General features: G+C 38.9%; 1 protein-coding gene across 2 annotated transcripts in view; it reads left to right on the forward strand.

Annotated features, from left to right (window-relative positions):
• LOC140464029 (transcription factor MafG) overlaps positions 1–24,664 on the forward strand; it is a 49,981-nt gene extending 25,317 nt beyond the window's left edge. The window contains exons 2-3 of one of the 2 annotated variants that reach the window (XM_072558652.1): positions 871–934; positions 18,344–24,664. In XM_072558652.1, the coding sequence (XP_072414753.1) occupies positions 899–934; positions 18,344–18,796 (489 nt within the window). In that variant the 5' untranslated portion in view covers positions 871–898 and the 3' untranslated portion in view covers positions 18,797–24,664. The remainder of the gene's footprint in view (positions 1–870; positions 935–18,343) is intronic. The other variant, XM_072558653.1, reaches the window with a different exon arrangement.

Below are 24,664 nucleotides of genomic sequence, written 5' to 3' on the forward strand. Positions count from 1 at the left end.
GATTACTTCATGCTTGGAGATGACTCAATTTGTCATTTTCCATGCAGAGCTCAACAGTTATTTCACATTTGACTTTTTTTTCTTCTTTCTTTCCCCCCCTCTTCTTCGTTCACTTTAAATCCTGAAATACTGGATGTTAGAGGTTTCACAGATTTCTGACATAAAGTAACCTAAGACACAGCTGAAATAGCTTGCAGAAGATAAGTTTGGGAAACTGCTTAAACTTTTTCTTTTTGAGAAGGCAGCATAGTGGCTTAATCCATTGATTTGTCATGGTGGCGGCTTGGGTGTAGTCTGCCTCTAAATGTTTTATTCAAACCTGCTGACTCATCATGATTCTCACATTTATAATTAGCATATGAACAGCATTTGGTGCAGGGTTGAACTGAGGTTTACATTCATAGGAAGTTCCTGCTACTATGATTCTGCTAAATAGTAAATTCAGCAGTCTCTCATCCAAAATCCTTGGTCACTGCTATTGTTTAATCCTCTCTCTCTCTCTCTCTCTCTCTCTCTCTCTCTCTCTCTCTCTCTCTCTCTAAGCCTTTGTTTCTCTAGGGTTACAGGCCATTCTGTAATATCTTGTCCAAACAGCAAAGTGTTCATAAGTATTAGCAGCTTCTTAATGTGTATGGTGCACCACAGCCTCCTTCAGGTCACCTGTAAAACCTGTACTGCTCAGCACTGACTAGCAGTCAGAGGTCAGATCCTTAGACTTTATGTTCTTATTTAAATAAGCTCTCATTCTCATCCTCCTGAACAGCACCAAATGGAAGCTGCATTTGGATGCAAAGTATTTAAAATTTGCTCTTCACAAAAAAAAATTGCATCAAAAATAATTCCGTTCTTTTTTTTTTCTTTTTCCCATAGGTTTGTGTGATTGAAAGTGTGCCGTGGTATGACGACTACTAACAAGGGAAACAAGGCCTTAAAGGTACAGCTGACCTCCCCTTTTCTTAGACACTTAATACCAGGCCGATACGTCCTATAAAGCAAAATATTTGTAATATTGTGCTCGTCAAAAATTCATGCTGAGCTAAAACCCTGCTTGGAATTCACTACACATTAGTTTCTAGATTTCTATCTGTCTTTAATTTTACCCTTCATTTAAGGACACAAAATTGTGAAGAAGTTTAGTGCGTACACAAGATTGGCCAGTATTTCACTGAAATGTTCTTTTACAATCCACATGTTCTTTTCTCTTATGCTCTTTTTCTTTGTTTTTTGGCTTTCTTTTCCCCCTTCCTTGTTTTATGCCATTTCTCTTCCATTTGCCCTATCCTTTACCTCCCTTCTCTGTAAAGACCTCGGCTATGTACCAAGTGCCCTTCAGTCCGTCCCCAAGGTCAGGTAACTAGAAATATCATAGTTGATGTATCATTACCCAAGGTGTACCTTGGAGGGACCGTTATTAGATTCCAGCATTCCCCCGTGAACTATAGATCCTCGAGAAATAGACTGGTACTACAGTATTCATGTGAGGTATCACAGTGCAGATTTTAATAGGCTGTTTTGAGATCTGGTGTGGTTTTGGTTGAATGTAAAGCCTAGCCCCATTGAGCATTTATTTTTGCAGATATCTTTTATGATTAACCACCAGTATGTATGTTTGAATAGTGAAGACGAAATATTTTAGTTGCAATGCAATTTGCGTTCCAGATCTTATTAGTAATGAGAGATGCTACATGCACAATTCAAAATAAACCTGTCTACATGTCATTGGGTGCTATATGGAAATAAATTATCTCCGTTTCATAGAGTCTTAAAACCGTAACAAACACTTGAGAAGTAATAGGTTTTGTACCAATTTTGAGTGTAATATATTGACAATCTGTTCTGGTGCAGCTACAACATTGGCGTATATCTGACAATGTTAAGTTACCCATCTTGTCGTCAGAAAGCAAACTGGCCAATAGCCACTCCATCAGCTTCCTCTCGATCAACAGGAAGGTGTTGTTAACAGTGCTATCAAATGGCACTTGTGCAGCAATACCATGCTCAGTTTGTTCAGATCTATTCTGCTTTTGACTGCATTACGGCATTAGTTCAAAAGAGCTGAACTCTAGAGGTGAGAAGAGAGTGATTTTGCCCTTGACGTCAAGATACCAACATTTAACCAAGTGTGGTATCAGGGAGCACTAGTAAAACTGAAATCCAGTCGGAATAGAAGGGGAATTATTGGAGTTCTAACGAGCACAAAGGAAGAGGAGTGTGGTGGTCGGAGGTCAAATAGCTCTACAGCAGGACATCATCTCAGGAGTTGTTCATGGTACATATTTACTGATCAACCTGTTCAGATGTTATTACACACCTCTGGAGCAGTTGATGTTTGAACTCAGGCTTCCTTGTCGAGACGAGGGATACCAACAGTGCAGCACATAGGCCTTACAAATTCCTCTGGGTAGTGTCCTATGCCCAACCATTTCCAGCTGTTTTATCGATGACCTCCCTCCTGAGTCCTTGACCACCTCTACTTGGAAGGGTAAGGGCAGCAGATGCACAGGAACATCAACATCCTGACTTCTGATTTGGAAGTCTTTTGCTATGCCTTTGCTGTCGCAGGATCAAAAACCTGGAACTCCCTTCCCTGTATTACTGGGTATGTTTGTATCTAAAGTAGTTAAGGAAGGTGGCTTACATGTACCTTCTGATGTGATTGAGAATAGGCCATAAATTGCTGGTTTTGCCATTGTCAGAGGCATTCATATCTCAATTATTTTTAAAAATTGAGTTACTCAAAGTGGAGGGATCTGTGTATTCTTAACAATCCAGCTTGAGAAATTAATGTTACGGTCTCAGCAGGTGAGCACCTAATGTGTTTGTGTGATATTTTTTAATCTGCTGTTTTTTAGTGGAGGCTTGTAAAATTGGTTAACACCCATTTTAAAATAGCAGCTAAAAGATTATACACAAACAACCCATACTTCATTCAGTACTCTTTTAAATATAAAAAGCCTCAGTAGTACATTGATTCGAAACGGTTATGTTCAGAACCCACCATCTGGCTAAGAAGTGGAACTTAGTTTTGAACTAAGCATTTTTACTAACTTCACTATTTTTATGACCTGCTGTATTGGCAAGTTATGGCCTGTGCTTGTCAATATGCAGAAAGTAGTTCGCATTGTCATATAGAGGAAGTTGATTTCAATAGCAGACAATGAAGAAAACAAAGGGAACCAGTGAAATTAGAAGCTGGTTTGGACTTCATCTACACAGGTCTCTGTTGCCTAATGAGGCAAAATGATTAGGGGAGATTAGATTAGATTAGATTACTTTACAGTGTGGAAACAGGCCCTTCGGCCCAACAAGTCCACTGTTTTACTGTGTGGGACACTTACCTTCCATGAAGAGTTTTCAACTTGTATTTCTGTGTGCCTTAATGGTTCAAAATGTTTTAACAAACTACTAATCACAAAGAGCAGGAATTGTTCCTGTTCCTCAACAATGCTCCCATCTTTCAAATTGAGTACCCAAATGCAATTCCACATTGGGAATGCTATGATTTAAGGCAGCTTCATTTTCAACAAATGCAGTCAGACTGCATAAAACAGAGAAAATAGGTGCTGGAGTAGGCCATTCAGCTCTTTGAGCCTGCACCACCACTCAATATGATCATGGCTAATCATGCAATTTCAGTATCCCACTCCTATTTTCTCTCCATACTCCTTGATCCCTTTTGACTACAAGGGTCATGTCCAGCTCCCTCATAAATGTATCTAATGAACAGGCCCCAATAGCTTTCTATAGTCGAGAATTCCCCAGGCTCACAACTGAGTGAAGAAATTCTTCCTCCTCTCAGTCCCCAATGGTTTACCCCTTATTTTTATGCTGTGACCCCCTAGTTCTGGACTTCCCCATCATGGGGAACATTCTTCCTGCATCTAGCATGCCCATTCCAATCAGGATTTTGTTTCTGTGAGATCTCACCGATCACCTGCCCCACCAAAATTCTTCTAAATTTTAGTAAGTATAAGCTCAATCGATCCAGTCTGTCTTGCATCAGACCTGCCATCCTGAGAATCAGTCTGAGCCTTCGCTGGACTCCCTCAATGGTAAGAATGTCTTTCCCTTTGACTAGGACACCAAAACTGCACACAATACTCGAGGTGTGGCCTCAACCAGGCCTTGTGTAACTGCAACAAGGTGATCTTGAAATTTGGATTGTGAAATGCGATTACTTTTTGTATGAAATGGTACATTGAAGGGAGCAGGGAGGGCTATGTTTATTGCAAATGGAAAGGATTAGATTATTGTCCAGGGACTGGAAAGGATAAAATCTGATAGAGGTGCAGGTTCTTTTGTTTCTCAGAAGTTGAGATCCGTGTAATGGACCGGGGTTGCCTAATCTGATCCTCTATGATTCTGCATTTGCACATTCCTAAATCTGCTGTGTATATCATTGTCTTCAGTTGAAGCTGCAATCAAAACAAAACTTCTGTTATTGGTGAAGGATGTTTACAGGCTGTTCTGCAGTTGGAAACTTGTAAGCACCTGACAATCTGCAAACTAATACATCAACTTCAACTCAACACTGTGACCTCACCTGGTACATTTCAGACCAGAGACCCTTTTTAAGATTGTTGAAGTTGGCCTGTTTTAATGTTGGATTTAGCAGCAGAATAATATATTTGTGACTTTTTAATGATCTATACTGCTTTTGTTAGAAATCAGCATAATATCAGCTGAACCTCCAGCACTGTCGCAGATACTCACTGCACATCTAAATGCTATAAACTAAGCAGCTCTTGATCCTTAATTTAGGCTTCAAAAAACTTCTTGCCTTACAAGCTTTCTGAATACATGTCTAAACTCTGGGGACCATGTGTCTGAAAGCTGGCACAGCTAAATTTTTCTTTAACATGTTAGTGGTGAATGGACTACAATGCATATGCATCAATCTTTATTTAAGTAATATTCAGCTTCTCTATTCTTGCCAAAGTGCATAACCTCACATTTTCCCACATTATATTCCACCTGCCAAGCTTTCTTACCCACTTGCTTAAACTGTTTATATCCCTCTGCAGACTCCATGTCATCCTCACTGCTTGACTTCCCACCTAATTCATTTTCCACATCCACATTATTCTCACGCACTGTAAATAATTGTGGCTCCAACTCTGATCTCTGTGGCATTCCACTAGTTACATGCTACTAGTTACACCTTGAAAGCATTCCCGTTATCCAATTCCTCCTTCTGAGCTAACTAATCGCCTGTCAAAGCTAATATGCTACCTCCAACTCCAAGCCTTACATGTGGTACCTTTTTATCAGATGCCTTTTGGGAAATTCAAAAATAGTATACCTCCTTTTTACTCAAAGAATTCTAATAAATTTGTTGGGCATAATTTCCCCCTCATAAAGCCATGCTGACTCTGGTTATATTATGTATCTAAATGCTCTGCTGTTATACTCTTTGCATTAGAATAACATTTTAACAACAGACTCTATGCTAATTGTTTTATAACTACATTTTTTTGAAAAAGATGTTGTATTGGCAGTTTTCCAGTCCTCTGAGACTTCACGCAAATCTGAGGATTCTTGGAAGATTGCTGCAGTGCATACACTATCTTTACAGCTAATTTTAATATCTGAGGATGCATTCCATCAGATTGTAGGGAAGTTTCCACAGCACTTACTCTCTAGTGATAGTTATTAGTATTTATTTATTTCTTCCCCTATTTGCCCCTTGATTATTTAATATTTTTCAGATGCTATGTTTAATTCTTCTGTCATTTCCTGCTTCCCCATTATTATTGCCCTAGCCTCATTCTCTAAGGGGCCTGTCTTCCCTTATATTTGATGTTCTTGCTGTACATTTTGATATTACTTGCTAATTTACCATCAGAATTTAATTTCTCATATCATTAGGTTTTAGTCACCTTTTTGTTTTTAAAACTTTCTTAGCCCTCTGGGTTACTACTGATTTTTGCCATATTGTATATTTTTTATTTCCATTGGATGCTATCCTTAACTTCCTGTTTAACCAAGTTTGGTTAATCTCCTTCCTCGAATCCTCCTCCTATGGTGGGATATATCTTTGTGGAGGGGCATTGGTATTTATTCTATGAATCATTATTTCCCAGTCCACTCCATGTAATTCTGCCCTCATTCCTTTTGTACTTGGCCATATTTATAGTTACCACAGTTGTTTATGACCCAAATTTCTTCCCCTCAAACTGAATGCTAAATTCTACCATTTTATGGTTGGTGTTTCATAGATCTTACAGTCAGATCATTTGTTTAACTTGCCTTACTGCAAATTACCAAATCCAAATAGTCTGATTCCCGATTTGAATCCACAGCACATTGTGCTAGGAGCCTGCCCCAAGTGAACATTATAAATTCTTTCTCATGGTTACCTCTGCCAATTTGATAATTTCAACCCAAATGAAGATTAATATCACTTATGATGCTGCCTTTTATACGTGTCCTTATTCCCTCAGATTTTGTTCTCTGCCTACTGTTTTAGTGAAGACCACTATTTCCTCTTATGTTATCCTCATCCATGCGAATTCTACATCTTCTGATCAGAGATTATTTCTTGCATCTTTCATGTTTTATTAAGTGTTACCTTATCACACTTTCCGTTTGTTTGTCCTTTTGAAAAGGTGCGTAATCTTAACTGTTTTGTTCCCAGCTTTGATCACATTGAAAACGTCTGTTGAATCTTGTATTATTTTGGTGAAGTTGTCGTTATTGAGTTTGTTTTTGGAGGGCTTGTCACTACAAGACCTAGTGAGTTGTTTTGCCATATGTTAACCAAACTGGCTGCATCCTGATGATGTCACTTGCTTCTGATTTTCTTGTCCTCCTACCACACGATGTTCCAGCACCAAATTGCCACTCGGCAGATATCCTAGAATGCATTGGTATCTCTTGCACCCATGCTGTTGTGCACCTAGGCAAACCCTGTCAGTGCAGGGCTGCCCTGCATGATTCTTAACCTTTGTCACAGAAATGGCCAATCAGGAAATGGTCAACCCACTTTTCAGGCAGGGTCCTAGAGGCGCTGCTGGATCAGGTGGTGAAGAGACGGAACTTTTTTTTTTCTGACAGAACCCGGAGTGGTGGTCATGCTGGCGTGATCAGAGGTTGCCACCAGGGTTAAAACAGGAGGAATGCCCAGCACTTGTATGAAGAAAGGCAATGTCCTTCACCATTCTGCCTGATAAGGTCCCCTAATTTCTGTCTGATACCTCTCTCTCACCCGCCACTGCACCTACTCCTTATGAAGGCTCATGCTCTACCCACCCATTAGCTGCATTCGCACTCTGTCTTACCCTAAACCCTAGCATCACTACTCCAGTGTGCTGTCTTCGCAGCCTGTTCACTCAAGGCAGTTTTCCACCAGGACCCAAAGGAATAGTTAAGTTTGTTTTAATCCAGGTGGCAACCTTTTACCAGGCCAGCACTCTGTCACTAACCTCTCCTATAAATCCTCCTTTTTCACCAGATAGCCTGCAGTTGGGCAGAAAGACTCCATGCAGCAGTGTGCAGCTTGTAATTTGGCTCCTCTCCCATTTATAAGACAAAGCTTGGACTCTGAGCGAGGTCTTGACTGGTATCAGAGCCTGCCCCTGACCTGTCGGAGGGGCCCTTTTGAGCAAAGGTTTATCCATCTTGACTTGCTGTGAAAGCAAGGGAAGAGCCTGAAAGTGCAGTCTGGCCCAGTCCATGAGTTATATGCATGTGTGTATAGAGTTTCCTTGGAAGCATTACAGCCCTAGTTGCTGTTGCAGCATTGAAGTGCGGAGGTGTCCTGTAAGTGGGTTGCAGATGTGCCGTGAGAGTTGCCAATGGGTGTTGATCACACGTTTCCATTGCCCATGAAGCATGCCATGAGGTGTTGACATCTGGTTTCAGTGTGGAAGTCATTCAGAGCAGATGCTAAATTGAGGTGTCATGTGCTCTGTCTAGTTTTCCCAATGTCTGCTGTTTGGTTGGGAGTCTGAATATTAATGAGGCATATTGTGGCATTTTCAAGGTGTTTGACAAACATGGGCACCTGTGTGCATCTTGCCTGTGCCTTCTGCAGATCTCACCACCTCGCTTGTGAAAAGCATATGGTGGGGCACAATAATCTCAGTTGAGGTGTGCCTTGCTGGAATTGTTAACTGATTCTGCTGCACATCCTGCTATGGGCTCAGGCACTCAAATCCTATAGGATTGAGTGTCTCTAATGCCTATAAAATCTCGCACATTAAATTGTTTTGTTTTATATTTAAAATGCCATGTACATTTAAGTGAAGAGCCAATAATGTTGCCGTTCTATACCATTTTGTCCTCTTTTTGCCCTATCTGCTGTTGTTTTTCTATGTTTGTACGCTCTGTCACTTCCTGTCTTACTCTGGGTATTGCTATTCAAATAGCTGTCGAGAGTGTAGTCCTGGAAAAGTGCAGCAGGTAAGGCGGCATCCGAGGAGGAGAAGAATCGACGTTTTGGCCATAAGCCCTTCATCAGGAAACATCGATTCTCTTGCTCCTCTGCTGCCAGGCCTGCTATGGTTTTCCAGCCCCACTCTAATCTTGACTCTGATCTCAGCATCTGCAGTCCTCACTTGCACCTTTTTTGGCGCCAGTTCCCAGCAAGGCTCACATGAAGCCTGTCCCAGTGGAACTACTCCCTCCTAGCCCAGTCCTGGCGCCAGTGTCCCATGAACTGAAACACCTTTCCCCCACATCAAATCCTAGTGTTTGTGATGATCACATGATTGTTGTTGTACACTGAACGAGACCTCCAGAAATTGAGTTTCTGTCACACTCCAGGTGGCCAATGTGGTGGTTGTTAACCATGTCGCTAATTACCTTAGCCCCATTGTTCTGTTTGCAGTCTCGCGTCTATCATTTTACAATGCTTTGACAAAGCTTAGTCACTTGGCACAAATTTAGGACACTGTGTACTTCAACAGGAAAGAATGGGGTAACTTCTCCATTGGCTCTTTAAATTCTCATGCAACTGTGGGAATAAACAAATTAACCATACTCTATTATTTCCAACCATGATACAGATTTGTGAACTGCTTGTGAAAAGAAAACCGCTTTGATTAGGTGAGACTAAGCCAAACTTAAATCGTATAAATGTGTGTATATAAGGGAATGTGTTGCAGAAGGAAGTTCCAAGGGGCCATAACAGATTGAGTTGGCAAAAGTGGCAAGAGCAGCTTGGAGGTGGATATGATTATTCCCTCTGGGGGCACGAAAGGTAGATCAGAATATTTTGTGCCTGGTGAGAGACTGAATGTTGTGGAGTAAATGGGTTTGTATGAGCAGGTACTGAAAGGAAATCATTGGAACTCAAAAGTGATGCTTCATTGATCAAATACTTTTGAAGTAAACAAAAAGCTGTGCATGCTGGAGACCTGATTGCTGGAGAGCCTCAGCAGGTCTGGTAGCATCTGTGGGAAGAAAGCAAAGTTACATTTCAATTTGGTGACTCTTAATCAGAACTGCATTCTGCTTTGAGCACCTCATAAAGAAATTGGACCTTCTAGGGGGAGGAGCAGTCTGATACTAGGAATTGAAGGGATGAACTGAGTCAGTCTTTTTTAAACTTGTTTTAAAAATTCTTTTTCACTAGTTATTGAAATGTGTTTCCTTAGAATGATGAGTTGAATAATGAACTACTTTCTCTGGGGAATCCAGAACAAGCGAGTATCATAAATTTGAGTTAAAAATCACAACACCAGCTTATAGTCCAACAGGTTTATATGGAAACACTAGCTTTCAAAGGCTAGTGTTTCCTTTTAAACCTTTTGGACTATAACCTGGAGTTGTGATTTTTAACTTTTGTCCCCCCCCCCCCCCCCCCCCCCAGTCCAACATCAGCACCCCCAACTCATTAAAATAGAGCAAAGCCACTAGTATACAGCAATAAAATTGTACTCCTTTTCAGAAAAAAATGTAAAGTTTATAAATCTTTCTTTCCCTGTCCTCATTGCTGTGAATGCTAAATTTTCAAAATTGAAATTGATTGTTGATTGGGACAAGTATGCAGATGTACTTACTAGAGAAGGTGTAAAACCTGACCACCTCTTGGGAAATAAGGCAAGACAGGTGCGCTAGGTGTCAGTGGGGGAGCACTTTGGGGCCATAATTCTATTAGTTTTAAAATAGTGATGGAAAACTAATAGACCAGATCTAAAAGTTGAAGTTCTAAATTGAAGGTTGGCAAATTTTGATGGTATTAGGCAAGAACTTTCAAAAGCTGATTGCGTGTAGATACTTGCAGGCAAAGGGATGGCTGGAAAATGGGAAGCCTTCAGAAATGAGATAACGAGAGTCCAGAGAAAGTATATTCCTGTTAGGGTGAAAGGAATGGCTGGTAAGTGTAAGCTGGATGACTAAAGAAATTGAGGGTTTGGTTAAGGAAAAGGAGGAAACATATATGTCCGGTATAGACAGGATAGATAGAGTTAATCCTAAGAGTATAAAAGGCAGTAGGAGTATACTTAAGAGGGAAATATGGAGGACATGAGATAGCTTTGGCAAATAGGGTTAAGGAGAATCCAAAGGGTTTTCACAAATACATTTAAGGACAAAAGAGTAACAAAGGAGAGAATAGGGCCCCTCAAAGATCAGTAAGGTGCCCTTTGTGTGGAGCCACAGGAGATGGGGGATATACTGAACGAGTATTTTACATCAGTGTCTACTGTGTAGAAGGACATGGAATGTCCATATTAGAGGAGGAAGTGCTGCATATCTTGAAATGCATAAAGGTGGATAAATCCCCAGGATCTGATCAGGTATACCCTAGAACACTGAGAAGTTAAGTGATTGCTGGACCCCTTGCTGAGATACTTGTATCATTGATAGTCACAGGTGAGGTGCTTGAAGACTGGAGGTTGGCTAACGTGGTGCCACTATTTAAAAAAGGTGGTCACAGCAACCAGGGAACTATCGACCAATGAGCCTGATGTCGGTGGTAGGCATGTTGTTGGAGGGAATCCTGAGGGACAGGATGTACACGCATTTGGAAAGGCAAGGACTGATTAGGGATAGTCAACCTGGCTTTGTTCATGGGAAATCATGTCTCACAAACTTGATTGAGTTTTTTGAAGAAGTAACAAAGAAGATTAAGAGCAGAGCAGTAAACGTGATCTATATGGACTTCAGTAAGGTGTTCGACAAGGGTCCCCATGGGAGACTGGTTAGCAAGGTTAGATCTCACGGAATACAGGGAGAACTAGCCATTTGGATACAGAACTGGCTCAAAGGTAGACGACAGGGTGGTGGTGGAGGGTTTTTCAGACTGGAGGCCTGTGACCAGTGGAGTGCCACAAGGATCGGTGCTGGGTCCACTACTTTTTGTAATTTTATATAAATGATTTGAATGTGAGCGTAAGAGGTATAGTTGGTAAGTTTGCAGATTACACCAGAATTGGAGGTGTAGTGGACGGTGAAGAAGGTAACCTCAGATTACAATGGGATCAAATGAGCTAATGGGCTGGTGAGTGGCAGATGGAGTATAATTTAGATAAATGCAAGGTGCTGCACTTTGGGAAAGCAAATCTTAGCAGGACTTATACACTAAATGTGGCACAGTGGTTAGCACTGCTGCCTCACAGCACCAGAGACCCGGGTTCAATTCCTGCCTCAGGCGACTGACTGTGTGGAGTTTGCATGTTCTCCCCGTGTCTGTGTGGGTTTCCTCCGGTGCTCTGGTTTCCTCCCACAGTCCAAAGATGTGCAGGTCAGGTGAATTGGCCATGCTAAATTGCCCGTAGTGTTAGGTAAGGGGTAAATGTAGGGGTACGGGTGGGTTGCGCTTCGGCAGGTCAGTGTGGAATTGTTGGACCGAAGGGCCTGTTTCCACACTGTAATGTAATGTAATCTAAAAATCTAATCTAAATGGTAAGATCCTAGGGAGTGTTGCTAAGCAAAGAGTGCAGGTTCATTTTTCCTTGAAAGTGGAGTCGCAGGTAGATAGGATAGTGAAGAAGGCATTTGGTATATTCTCCTTTATTGGTCAGAGTATTGAGTACAGGAGTTAGGAGGTCATGTTGCGGCTGTACAGGACATTGTTTAGGCCACTGTTGGAATATTGTGTGCGATTCTGGTCTCCTTCCTATTGGAAACATGTTGTGAAACTTGAAAGGGTTCAGAGAAGATTTCCAGATGTTGCCAGGGTTGGAGGATTTGAGCTATAGGGAGAGGTTGAATAGGCTAGGGCTGTTTTCCCTGGAGTGTTGGAGGCTGAGGGGTGACCTTATAGAGGCTTATAAAATCATGAGCATCATGGATAGAATAAATAGACAGTATTTTCCCTGGGGTGGGGGAGTCCAGAACTAGAGGCATAGGTTTAGGGTGAGAGGGGGAAAAAGATATAAAAGGGACCTATGGGGCAACTTTTTCATGCAGAGGGTGGTGCGTGTATGGAATGAGCTGCCAGAGGAAGTGGTGGAGGCAGGTACAATTGCAATATTGAAAAGGCATCTGGATGGGTATATGAATAGGAAGGGTTGCAGAGGTATGGGCCGGGTGCTGGAAAGTGGGACTAGATTGGGTTGGGATATCTGGTCGGCATGGACAAGCTGGACCAAAGGGTCTGTTTCCGTGCTGTATACCTCTGACTCTATGACTCTAAGTGCCAACTGATAACTGCAACAAAACTAACCTAACACATTGGATTGAGGTGCTGATTCTCCATGTCTTATCAAATGGCAGAATAACCTTGAAGGGCCGAATGGCCTGTTGATTTTGTTGTTTGGGCAGCTGTAGTATAGTCTCAAGGGATGACTCATGTTGAAAGTAATAGTCTTCTGGAGGGGACTTTTGCAGGAGAGGATTGCATCCTATAGTCTTGGAGTCACTGGGGAGTAGAATGGAACTCCAGAAATGATGGGCCTCTGAGAAGTTGAGCATGTATTAAAATGTAGATCTGTGAGTAAATAGCAAAAACCTTACTTTTTGGTGTAATTGGAATATACAATTTCTAGGTTTTTTTCCCCATAAACAATCCCGTTTAGAACGCTGATCTCATTGTCTGCCCACATGAGGGATTGAAAGCCACCTCTGCCTCATGCCTGTACACTTGCACAAACTCTATCCACTTGCAAAGAAATTGCCTTGAATTCAGTTTTAATTGCATTAGATTTGCAATTCTGTAGGAAGGTTGACTGATGTGGGAAATGTGGATAATGACAAGCAATGGAGATTGTTAGAGGGGAGCTTGCTGGACCTGACCTGACCAGAGACTGAATTCTTACATTGTGACTGGCCTAGAACCCTCTCATTTCCCAGCGCGAATCCTTTTGTGTTGATAAGCACATCACTCTCAAAAAAAAATCTAATTTTAAAAATAAAAGTCCCTGCAGTAGTGACATTCTTGGGGGTGGAGTACAAGTACACTTGGGGCCAGCCCTTTAAAGACAAATGATAAAGTTCCAACAGGGTAAGAACAAAGGTTTCTCTTCACTATAATTACTCTGAGCAGTCATTCACTGTTCCTCTATAGCTGTAACTAATTCAAAAATTACTCAACATTTCCCTACAAAAATGCATAACTCGAGAAGCTGCGTAAACAATGAGAAATCTGTTTTGGTAAGTTGACGTACAACACTTGGGGAAAATCCTAAACCCTATTTTTAGACTGATTTCTGGAGCTGCTTCAACATAGTTGCTTCATGTACCAGACAGACTCATTTGGAGCCGTCCTGTTTACACTGTAATTCACAGTAGGGAAAGTCAGAGTATTTCCAGTGTTTGATTTGTGCTCCATGTGTGTATCTGTCCCCTTGGAAAAAGACTCATGCGCTTAAAATTGTAGAAAAACTAGCTCCCTTAATTATTCTAACTGTATTTACACCTAAATCTAAATCACTGTATTTACACCTAAATCACTCCTACATAAGTAGGAGTAGTTCATTTGCCACCACATTATTTAATACAATTGGTTATAATCCTTTTTATCAACTCTTTTTTTTCTTAGCTGAACTCCATAAGACCAATAATTTTTCATTTTGGATTTGAGTGGACTCAATAAGTGAGCTTTCAAGGCTCTCTGCAGTAGAAGATTCCAAACATTTTAATATTTTTGTTTAACATTATGCCATTTCTAACTTGTTATTTCTACTTTGAATCCATCTTCTTCCTTTGGCTGATCTAATGAAAGTTCTCATAAGAATGCAGTTTCCCATCTCTTTCCCAACCCCCAAAATGGGTTGCTGGTGGCAACCTGTTTTGTCCATCCATAATTAGCCATGCTCCATGAAGACCTGTAAGAGAGAGAAAGATAGTTGTAGTTTATCGGCACTGACCTACATCAAGCACCAGAAATCTCTCTGGCTATGTTGGGAGCGTCCGCAGGTTGGTCAGTAACAAGTTTGGCTGTGTCACAAATTCTTTTTCTGTAGGTGGCAAGACTGGGAGTAGAACTAGAACTAAGAATTTTTGAGGTGGGAGTTCAACATACAGATTATGACCTTCTATTTTCCTATATTTTAAAAAAAACTGATACTACACCCTTCAGTATAGGTATCCCATCTCTCTTTTTATTTTTGGTGCAGGCACATCTATTTCATTTCATAGAATCATAAAATCTCCACAGTGTGAAAACAGCCCTTCAACCCAACAAGTGCACACTGACCTTCCAAAGAGTAACCCACCCAGACCCATTCCACTACCCTCTTACTCTACATTTTCCCCTGACCACTGCACCTAACCTACATATCCCTGAACACTATGGGGCAACTGAGCATGGCCAATTCACCTAACCTTCACATCTTTGGATTCTGGGAGGAAACCAGAGCACCCGGAGGAAACCCATGCACACACTGGGAAAATGTGCAAACTCTACACAAGCAGTCACTCCAAGGCTGGAATCAAACTATGGTCCCTGGTGCTGAGACAGCAGTGATAATCAATGAGCTACCGTGCCTCACCCATTTGCTGTGCCATAAGTTAGCATTGTTTTTGTCACTAATTACTACATCTTGCGGTTCCTGACCTTCCCTATGTAGGGGTTTTATTTCTAGTAGAAAAGATCTACATTTGACAAAAGTAACATTGGTCAAGAATGCATTGCACATTGTTGTCTATAAAGAATTTAAGAGAGCTATGTAAATATGGCTGTTACATGGTTTGTTATAGTCTTTTAATGCCACTGCTTCTCTTCCTTTGATAGACATCAGAGCTATCTAGTGCTTTTTCTCGTTGATGTTTTAATGTTTACCCACTGTCTTCCAATAGTTGCATTCATCTTAATACTAAAACAAAGAAATTTGTGCTTTACTAGCATCAAAATCTCTTCATGTAATCGTGTGGCAAAATGTTCATCGACTGGTTCCTTACAGATTTTGTTACACTGCCCTAGCGTGTGAAGTGGACTTTTAAAAAAAAATTGCTGGCAAAGGGTCTTTTGAAGATACATTACGAACTCTTTTATGTAAAGTCAAATTTCTCTTTCTGAAGATCACAAAAACCAAATCTGCTTTATAGATTTAACAGTTCCATACAGCGAATGAGGAAAAATGAGGTACACATTGAAGTGCTCTTGTAAATAGAAAGGGAAGTGCTAAATATTTAGTTTATCGCATTCAAAAAGTGTAAAAAAAATTTCTTGTTTTGATATTTCCACATGCACCTAATAGCATTAAATCTGTCAAATAGGGTAAGCTGCAACTAGTTGAACTATTCATTTCTTTTGGGATCTTACCCCAAGAACTAAACATTAAGTGTATTTTTTTTTCCCCCAGTGCTGTTATTCATTTTCATGTGAGGAGGCTGCTAAAAGAGAAATGAAAAGAATGGATGTAATTTTTTTTCTGTTATTGACTGGCGTGTTTCAGTGGGGAATTTTTGTTACTTCTGAAATTACCACATATACAGTTGGTTACACATTGAATTTTAACTAGTTATACTCTTGTGTTGTCTAAGTGAAGCACAAATGAGGTATATGGATTCTGTTTAGTTGGAGATGGTGTTTTCATGTATAACTCAAATTGTATCGGAACACCTCTCGACACAGCCTGTCTTGACCACGTTCTTCTCACTGTTGTATTCACGTGGATAACATCTGTACCTGCGTGCACTTGCATTTTTAACTCTTAAGAGCCATGATCCCATAGTTGTTCACAAACATGACTTCTCATATTTTCCTTCCTGTCCTTTTAGAAGTTTCTTTTTTACTAATTGTCAAATGATTATCCTGTTGTGTGTAATCTGTGTCTTGGCAAAACCAATACCCTTAGATCTCCAAATAATGTTATTTTAATTTACTTTAAGTATTTTGCCTTTTAATGACTTTATCTCGTTTTTTCAGTATCGGGCATTTGTTCCATCCTTTCTCTATTAGGAAGATGTGCCTAATTAGCCCTTTTTCTTGTGCCCGTTTTAAAGAAGAAACTTACTTGCTTTTATTTTAAATGTAAATAGATTCTGCTTCTGTCACCTTTTCTGGTAGGATAGGTGTTCCATGCCATTTACTCCCAAATGTTATCATTTTTTTATTTGGTGATTATCTTAAGTTGGTGGCTTTTGTTATTGACCTGCCAATAAGCAGAAATAATATTTACGTTGGCAAAATTTTCAGTCACATTGTTCATAAAGTTGGACGTCTAAAAGCTGACGAGATTGTAACTGCTGCTTAACCACTTAATTCATAGGTTCAGCATTACCTTGTTGCCATTACACTTGGTTGCCCTGCTTCTAAAATTTTTGTCCCACTTGTTTTTTTAACAGCTTTATCATCTTGTCTGCCATTTGAAAAGAGTTGCATGTCGGAATTCTTGATTCTGCACTCTACTATTTTTAAGTTGTCATTATCCATGTATATAAATATTATTCTTTCATGATGTGCACTTTTATTTGATATCCACTTAACCTGTTTGAGTCACCTGAAGCCTTATAGTTTTCTGCACTGTATTTTAGTGAATACATAGTTAAATTAGAATTAAATATACCACTGAGCTAGAGCCATAATATTTGAGTTTTACTTGAGGAAAACTAGGAAACTATTGCAATTAACTCTGAAAATGGACTTGGTGCCAACTGGTGTTAATTGTGAATACAATGCTTCCTCTTAACACGACTTAAGCTGTGCACTGCCATGTAAACGTTGTTTCTGGGAGCTTACCAAGGGCCAGCCTTTATTAATAATTTTAAGACTAAGAAATGTTCATTTTTATTTAAAATCCGCAAGAGGTTATGCAGTTCCATTCACTCATTGCTATCGAGCAACAAATAATTCCAGCTAATGAACAGTTATTTGTATTAAGCAAACAAGTTCTAAAGAAATTATCATCCAGACATTTAATAATCTGTCAATATATTTAAGGCCATTACGTGAAACTGCGCAAACAATGATCTGGTATGATTTGAATTTTAAAAAAAAATACTGTCATATAATTTTCCAACTTCATAGCAACAATATTTTAGATCGAACCACAACTAAGCCCCAAATTGTGCCATGCTTCCACACTGTGAATATACAGTATCTAAGTCTGAGTTTTCTGAAATTCCAATGAAATTATTACAGTATAAAAGTATTAGCTTTCTAAATATCAAATTAGATCATGTAACTGCTTTAAATCATAGAGTTAGGAATTTCTGGCATGCTGTTATATCTGTGAACTTTGTTCCCTGCAAATTAACTGCTTAAGATGAAGCCCAACAAGCTGCTCCCTCCTTTTTCCCATTACCTTATCACCCTTTCTACTTGATCGCTCATGTGTTTCCATTTGAACCATTTTCACTCTGTTTTAAAAGCCTTTCATTTCCTCTATATAGTTTGAGTGGAAAACTTGATTATCTGCCCCCCCCCCCCAAAAAAAATATCCTAATTACTGTTAGTGCCTTTTTGTCTCTTTAAGCACTAAATAAGTTGATGTGTCCAATATTTTCTCATAAAACAATCACTTGCCTCAGTGCAGGTAAGATAGATTAGTCAGTTAAACATTGGAAACTGTTGCATGTAACAGCCATGTCTTGTGCATCAAAATGTTTTTGGAAACAAACGTTTCTGGGCTCAGTATAATTTATGTTTATAATTATGAAATGCAGATATGTTTGTAGTGTCAAAAGAATCAAGCCTCATTTTGTTAAAGTATTTTCATAAATAACTTTTTTGAAACTGTTAACTCTATCTCAGTTTGCAATATTTATAGTAAATTGTAAGCAAGCATATGCATGGGATGGTTATTTATTGATCTATTTCCATTGAAGGCTTCCACCTGTATTGGGTAATTTGCATTGTGCTTATAAAAAGGTTTGCTATTAACTGAAAAGCATTCAGCATTTAAATGATTAATGGAAATCTGTCCAATGACTCCATTTCTAAAAGCTGTCTTTTAAGTTTGTGCCGCATTTTTGAAAGTCTCCTCTTCTTCCCCTGGCCTTTCTCCCACAGGTGAAGCGGGAGCCAGGTGAAAATGGAGCCAGTCTCACAGATCAGGAGCTCGTTTCTATGTCCGTTCGAGAATTGAACCAACATCTGCGGGGCCTAACTAAAGAAGACATCATCCGGCTGAAGCAGCGCCGCAGAACACTCAAGAACCGTGGCTACGCTGCCAGCTGCCGTGTCAAGAGGGTAACTCAGAAGGAGGAATTGGAGAAGCAGAAAGCAGAACTTCAGCAAGAGGTAGAGAAGCTGGCATCTGAGAATGCCAGCATGAAATTAGAGCTGGATGCCCTGCGATCCAAGTATGAGGCCTTGCAGAGCTTCGCCAGGACCGTAGCCAGAGGACCCGTCATGCCGGTTAGAGGTCCTATCACTTCTGCCATTGGGCCCATTATGCCGGGCAAAGTGGCTACCACCAGTGTCATCACAATAGTCAAATCCAAAACCGATGCAAGATCTTAGTACATACTGCTGTAGACACAGGCCAGAGACAAACTAGTTCTTCGTAACACTGGTCAATTCATGGAGTTAAACACAAATGTTTGAATAAATAACCTACCCGCCATCCTCCACCAAACCCTCTCCCCACCAAAAGAAATACAGGCAAGTTTCTCCACATGATCACCAGACTGCGGCAGATTGGCGAATTAGCAAAGCACTGTAGTTACAAGGTCAATCTCATTCTTTTCATAGAGTCCAAACTCTCATTTGGTCATGTTATGTTCAGGCTTTTAGATGGAGTTAGTCCATCTCTAGCACACTTCCTGTAGACCTCTTGCAGTTTTAACTGAACTCTGAGTAATTTCCAAAATGAAAAGGAATCATTCTTTTATTTCAGCATCAAAATTCTTACGGAGTTCCCTAGCGCAGCTACAGTGAATAAAATGGAGGCCTTCATTAACTTGGAAGATCTTGCCACTTGACAATATTTCACACAGACCAAACCATGGTAGCTCTACAGCCACCTTAATGGACAAGCTTGTTGATTTTTTTTTTGCTGAAATTTGAGCAAACTTTGCAAAAATAAAAATTACGTTTGGATGAAGACAATGTGACATGTTTAAGCAAATCCCAGTATTGTAAATTACTTTTTTATCAATTAGATTATAAATGGACTCTGAGTACAATTCTTTTTAATTGGAAGCTTTTATTTTTGATCTGAAATCTTGTGGCTAACTTTGTGCATTGACCAGTGAACAGCTTCTCATATTCATGCACATCTGAACACGGTGTACCGTATCACCATGGAGTAAGGTAGTTCAAATGACCTGTTCATATGGTTAAGTATTCCTTTCTATTCATATACTACTGGGTATTTCTTGGAAAAATTTATAGCACAAATTAGAAATGTTGATTTTAATTTGTACACTTAAAAAAAGGTTAATCATTGGAAGACAATGCACAACATTTAAAAACGTGCAGAGATGGGAGGAGGCAGAATTAATAGCACCCTTTGTAACACTATCTAAGCTGTTACAGAAACCCTGCCATCTGCTTGTCACTATCCAACGAAGGCAGTGGAATGTCAGCCTGACTGTATAATAAGCTTTTGATTATTCAAAATGTGCAGTCTTCATAACAAAGCTCAATTTTTTATGGCTTTGGATTCTTCAAGATAAACCGCTTCTGATGATCCTATCTCTTTGTGAATCTTCTATTTATGGTTTATTCATTTATGTCATGTATAAATGTTGAATATTTTACAGACAGAACTCCAGAAGTTTGGTGTTTCAAGTTTACAAATTTAATGAAATCTTTTCCATAACATGGTGTTTAAACGTATGAATTCAACAGTTGTATAATATTTGAACGTCATGGAGAATGTTTAGATTTCCCTTGATATTTAAGTGGTTAAAGAAAAGTATGATATAAGCACCAGAAGAGTGAACACTATTTCAGCAAAAACCTTGTTAGCTGTATGTTTTCTTTTGAAGAAAAGGTTTAATCCTCTTTGACTTTCAAAAGTCAGAAGTTAAGAGTTGGCTGATTTATTTTATTTCATTCCTGCTGACTAGAACTAGCTGCTGTTCCACCAGTCATCCCCAGTTCTCTCTCCTCAGCCAAACAAAAAATTGAAATGACTGTATTAAACCTTTACAGATATTTGAAATTGCTTCTTAAAAAAGCAAGTGTGAGTAGAAGGGGCTGATTAACCATATGAATGAAAATTTATTCAGAGAATCTTTGATAGTAAAAGTTCCTCTTTAGTGTATGTATACAAAGTATCTTTGTCAACATGTAAGGGTATTCGAGTTTAATTTTTATAAGTACACAGATTATCATACAATATTTATATACAAAAAAATCACAAAAAAATGTTTAATAGCTTTTACAGATGTTTCTAGAGTGGCTTATTGAAATCAATAGCTTTCTAGTGAATCAGCGTGTTAAGTGGATCCGGGGTGACGTATCTGTGATGTGTTAATATGCAGTTTAGTGTTCTTTTACAGTTGTTTCATTCTGTATTTATTTGTGTGTGAACACAATGGGGGTTTATGTTGTGTGCATTTTTTTTTTGTTTCCTCTTCCACACTTGCTGCACATGTGAATTTTACAAAAAAATGCAACAAACTTCAAGGTGGTGTGTGAACCTCAAGTTCAGTTTGATCAGCAGTCTCTTCTGAAATACTTTTTGGCCCGCCTTAACCAAACCAGGAAAACTAAACTATTGCACAGCATCTAATGTTAACTATTTGAGACCTATATCCATGCTGCAGTTATTTTAATATGTGGGATAAGCCTTTAATTCGTTGAACTTTTGTTGGCTTGTGTACCATCGTCATCTCCAAGATTCCCTTGTATCTTTGAACTTTGTATTGATTTGTACACATCTACAGCCAACACAAACCAAGAGATTTGTTCTTTGTTTGTATTGAAGTAGAATATATATTACAGATTTGGAAATGCAAAATATATTCAATGTCTAATGTAATTTTATGTTGAATGTGTAATTGAAGGTGCTGTTCAATTGTTGAGCTGTTATTGGAGTTGCTGATTGTTCACTGTTAACCCAATGTTTGGTCTGAAATACAAATCTATTTGGCTAAACTGCATATATGACTTTGTTTCTCGCACACCTCTATTTAATTGTGATATAATACTTGTAGAAAATTGTGTTCTACACCAGTTCTTTTCAGTAAGAATAAACTTATTTTTATTGTCAGAAACTATTTCTATCTGTGTGTAAAGGGCTGTGCAAAACCCTCAGCATCTCAACGCAACCTGGCTTCGATCTACTCGACTACCTGCTGAGCATCACTACCAAGAATTTCTGGATAGAATCCCAATCAACCCAATTTAAAGCAAAAAGGATTTGTAACTTATCCCATTACAATCTGTTAATTTGTACAAATCTTAAGATTTATTTAGGACTTTTGAATCTGATTATGTAACTATACATCAGTTTTTAAACTGTAGAACTATGTTATAAGGCTGCATAATGTAGTTACAAAATATGTCCATAGACCATACTTTGTAGATGCCAGTTTGAGATGTTGAGTGTCCGGTGCTGACACCATGCCTGCCTTTGGCCAGCTTTAGTGCAATGTGTAGATGTTTTTAATAATGCATAAGCTGTGTTGTGATCAAACAATCACGAGGACACAGCAGCTTATCGCTAGAAATTTTGAAATTTGAGTGTAGTCTTCTAGCAATGAGCATATTGTTGAATGTGGAATTATACAGACAGGTATCAAATGAGATACTTCGGTTTTAATTGCTTTTAACACTAAGCTGATGCTGTGGTGAAAACAACTGATTCTGGAAGGTTTTTTTTAAACTTCCATTCTTAAGACACATGCCTATTGGCCAATCACAGTACAGTACTGTTTTAAAGTTGGATTGAGACAAATATCAAATTTAATATAATTAAAATTGTATACCTAATGAATCTCTCCCTCCACCCTCCCACCCTTCACTTAGGATGTGTTTATTCATGGTTGTAAATACCCCATTTGATTTTAAATTTATGAAAACTTGTTTCAAATCCATTTTGAGAATTAGATTTTAAACTAGATTTTTAAAACTATAATGTTTAACTGCATAATACCAGCAAGAGTTGGTTCCAAGAGAAAAACAATTTCTAAATTAGAAATTACATGCTATTTCAGCAATAGTCTTAAAAAGTCATGAACAGTAATTATACCAACATAGTGTTTAATGATATTTGAAACAGGAGTTTTATTTCAGAGAAAAGGAAATTGCACTAGAAATAGAGTTTCAGAGAGGTGGTGTTTACAAGTAGTCATCTCAACATTGTTAAACCTAGTCTATATATCTATCCTGATTGTCAGGAGAAAGGGGTACTTGAGACACAGGTTTTGAATGCCAATGAAGTTTTTTTTTGATTGTCAAGACCTTTTCAAAGCAGGTATTGTGTATCCAAACTGATCAATACATAGCAAGTAAGTGAGGGGAGAAAAGATCCCCTCCACCCCTTGAACATAACAAGAATGAGAAATAACTGAAGCCTTGTTCTGATTCCCATTCAGGCTCTGTGGTGTTTTATTTTTCTCTGTTCTTTTAATGCTGTCTGCCTGTGACGTTTATTTTGTGAATAGTCTAAGTGCTTGTTTTAGCAAGTGCTTTGTATGTGAGGTGTGTGGCGTACATGTGTACGGCTTGGTGACTGTTGTCAAGTGAGGTTCTTCAAATATGCAAGCAGCAATTGGTGTCCAGGACAACAGTGCTGGAATAGTACCCTACTGATAGCAAGGGTAACTACTTATTGTGCAAATAATGTGTTGATATAAGGGCTAAATAATCTTGTGTTACAAGAGTGTATGTGTGTGTATCTCTGTTTTTTTTGTTGTGTTTAAAGTTAGACTGGAGTTAAACATGCCAATGGTCATTTTCATCCATTAACACAAATAACAAAATGGACATCACTATTGTATTTGAACCCTTAGACTCAAAGCCTACATGAAGCATATTTTTGACGTGGTGAGAAATAGTTTCTTGATACGTACAATGACTAAATGAGACTCAAAGTTCAGAAATCAGAAACCATGCTGCCTATTTGATTGGATGTTCACCTCTAGCCTGATGACACATTTCACACCTGACTAGCTGATTACTAGTTTTGAGTTTTCCAACTTTACAGGCAACCCTTAAATCATGCTGCTCTTTGCATACAAGTCAAATTTAGGCTAAATTGGAGTATGCTACTGGATAAAGTGAAATATTTTCAATTGCCTTCTTTTCTGCATTTTATTGTAAATCAGATTCTAATCCAGGATCTATAATCCCTGTTTTGCTTCAGAGCAGTGCTCATCCTGTTTTGAAGTCAATCGGACAGGTATATTGTTTCACTGTTGTACTGTTGCCAGAGTGCTGCATCCAGATTTACATTTATTACGGACCTTTGACCAGACGCTGGCAAATTTTCCAAAGCATTACTGCCCCCACTATTGGCAAGAGCATTACTGGATGATTGCATGTCACTGGGAAGTTAAATGCAAGGAACTAGTAAAGAAATTGAAATATGGAAGCCAGGTACTTGTCAGTCCCTATATTTTGTTTTGATCACTTGAAATGACAACCTGTTTCTGGCAATCAATTGGGAAGTGAATATGCATTAGAGAAAAATGCTGTTATAGATTTTTGGGGCGGTGGAATCTAGCTGCATTATCTTAGTTTTTGACAATTGTTGGTTTTGATGCAGCTGATTGGTATATCACTGTATTTACAAAACATTGTACCAGATTTGGCTTATTTATATTATTTGCAAACCTAAGTACTGGATTGAACTTCATGCTTGAAAAAATTTACTGCCCTTCCTTGCAATTTGTCTAATATTTGGAGCCCATTATGTTTTGAAAGATTTTGTGTTTACTGTAAAATAAAAATGTTGTATGCCATCAATACAAAGTACAGGTAATGGGATGTTAGCCTGGGTGCTTAACAGATCTCAATCTGTTTCTTTTGAAGTGTAAGGAAAAAGTTATTAGTCATCACTTCCCAGGAGCGTTGTAATCACACTATTGAGGATTGAAATGTTGAGGTACCAGCATTCAACCAATGTGGTGATGTGAAATTTGTGCAGTATTAGATGAATTCAAGGTAAAACTATTTTGACTAATGCTCTGTATCAAAATTCTGGCTCAAAGGGTGTAATGAATCACTGTTGTACTTTGTATAAAGAGTCCATTTAATAAGTATTTATTGCCTAAATTATTGTACTTTATGATCTGTAGATAAGTATGTATTCATAACCGCCATGAAAATTAACTATCCGTTTCCATTGGACACATCATTAATTTATTTCTGTATATACTGTATGTTTGTTGAGATACAGCTTACTTTATTTTGTATATGACCAATAAACACCTT

This window comes from Chiloscyllium punctatum, chromosome 39, assembly GCF_047496795.1.
Source record: "Chiloscyllium punctatum isolate Juve2018m chromosome 39, sChiPun1.3, whole genome shotgun sequence".
Taxonomy (NCBI): domain Eukaryota; kingdom Metazoa; phylum Chordata; class Chondrichthyes; order Orectolobiformes; family Hemiscylliidae; genus Chiloscyllium; species Chiloscyllium punctatum.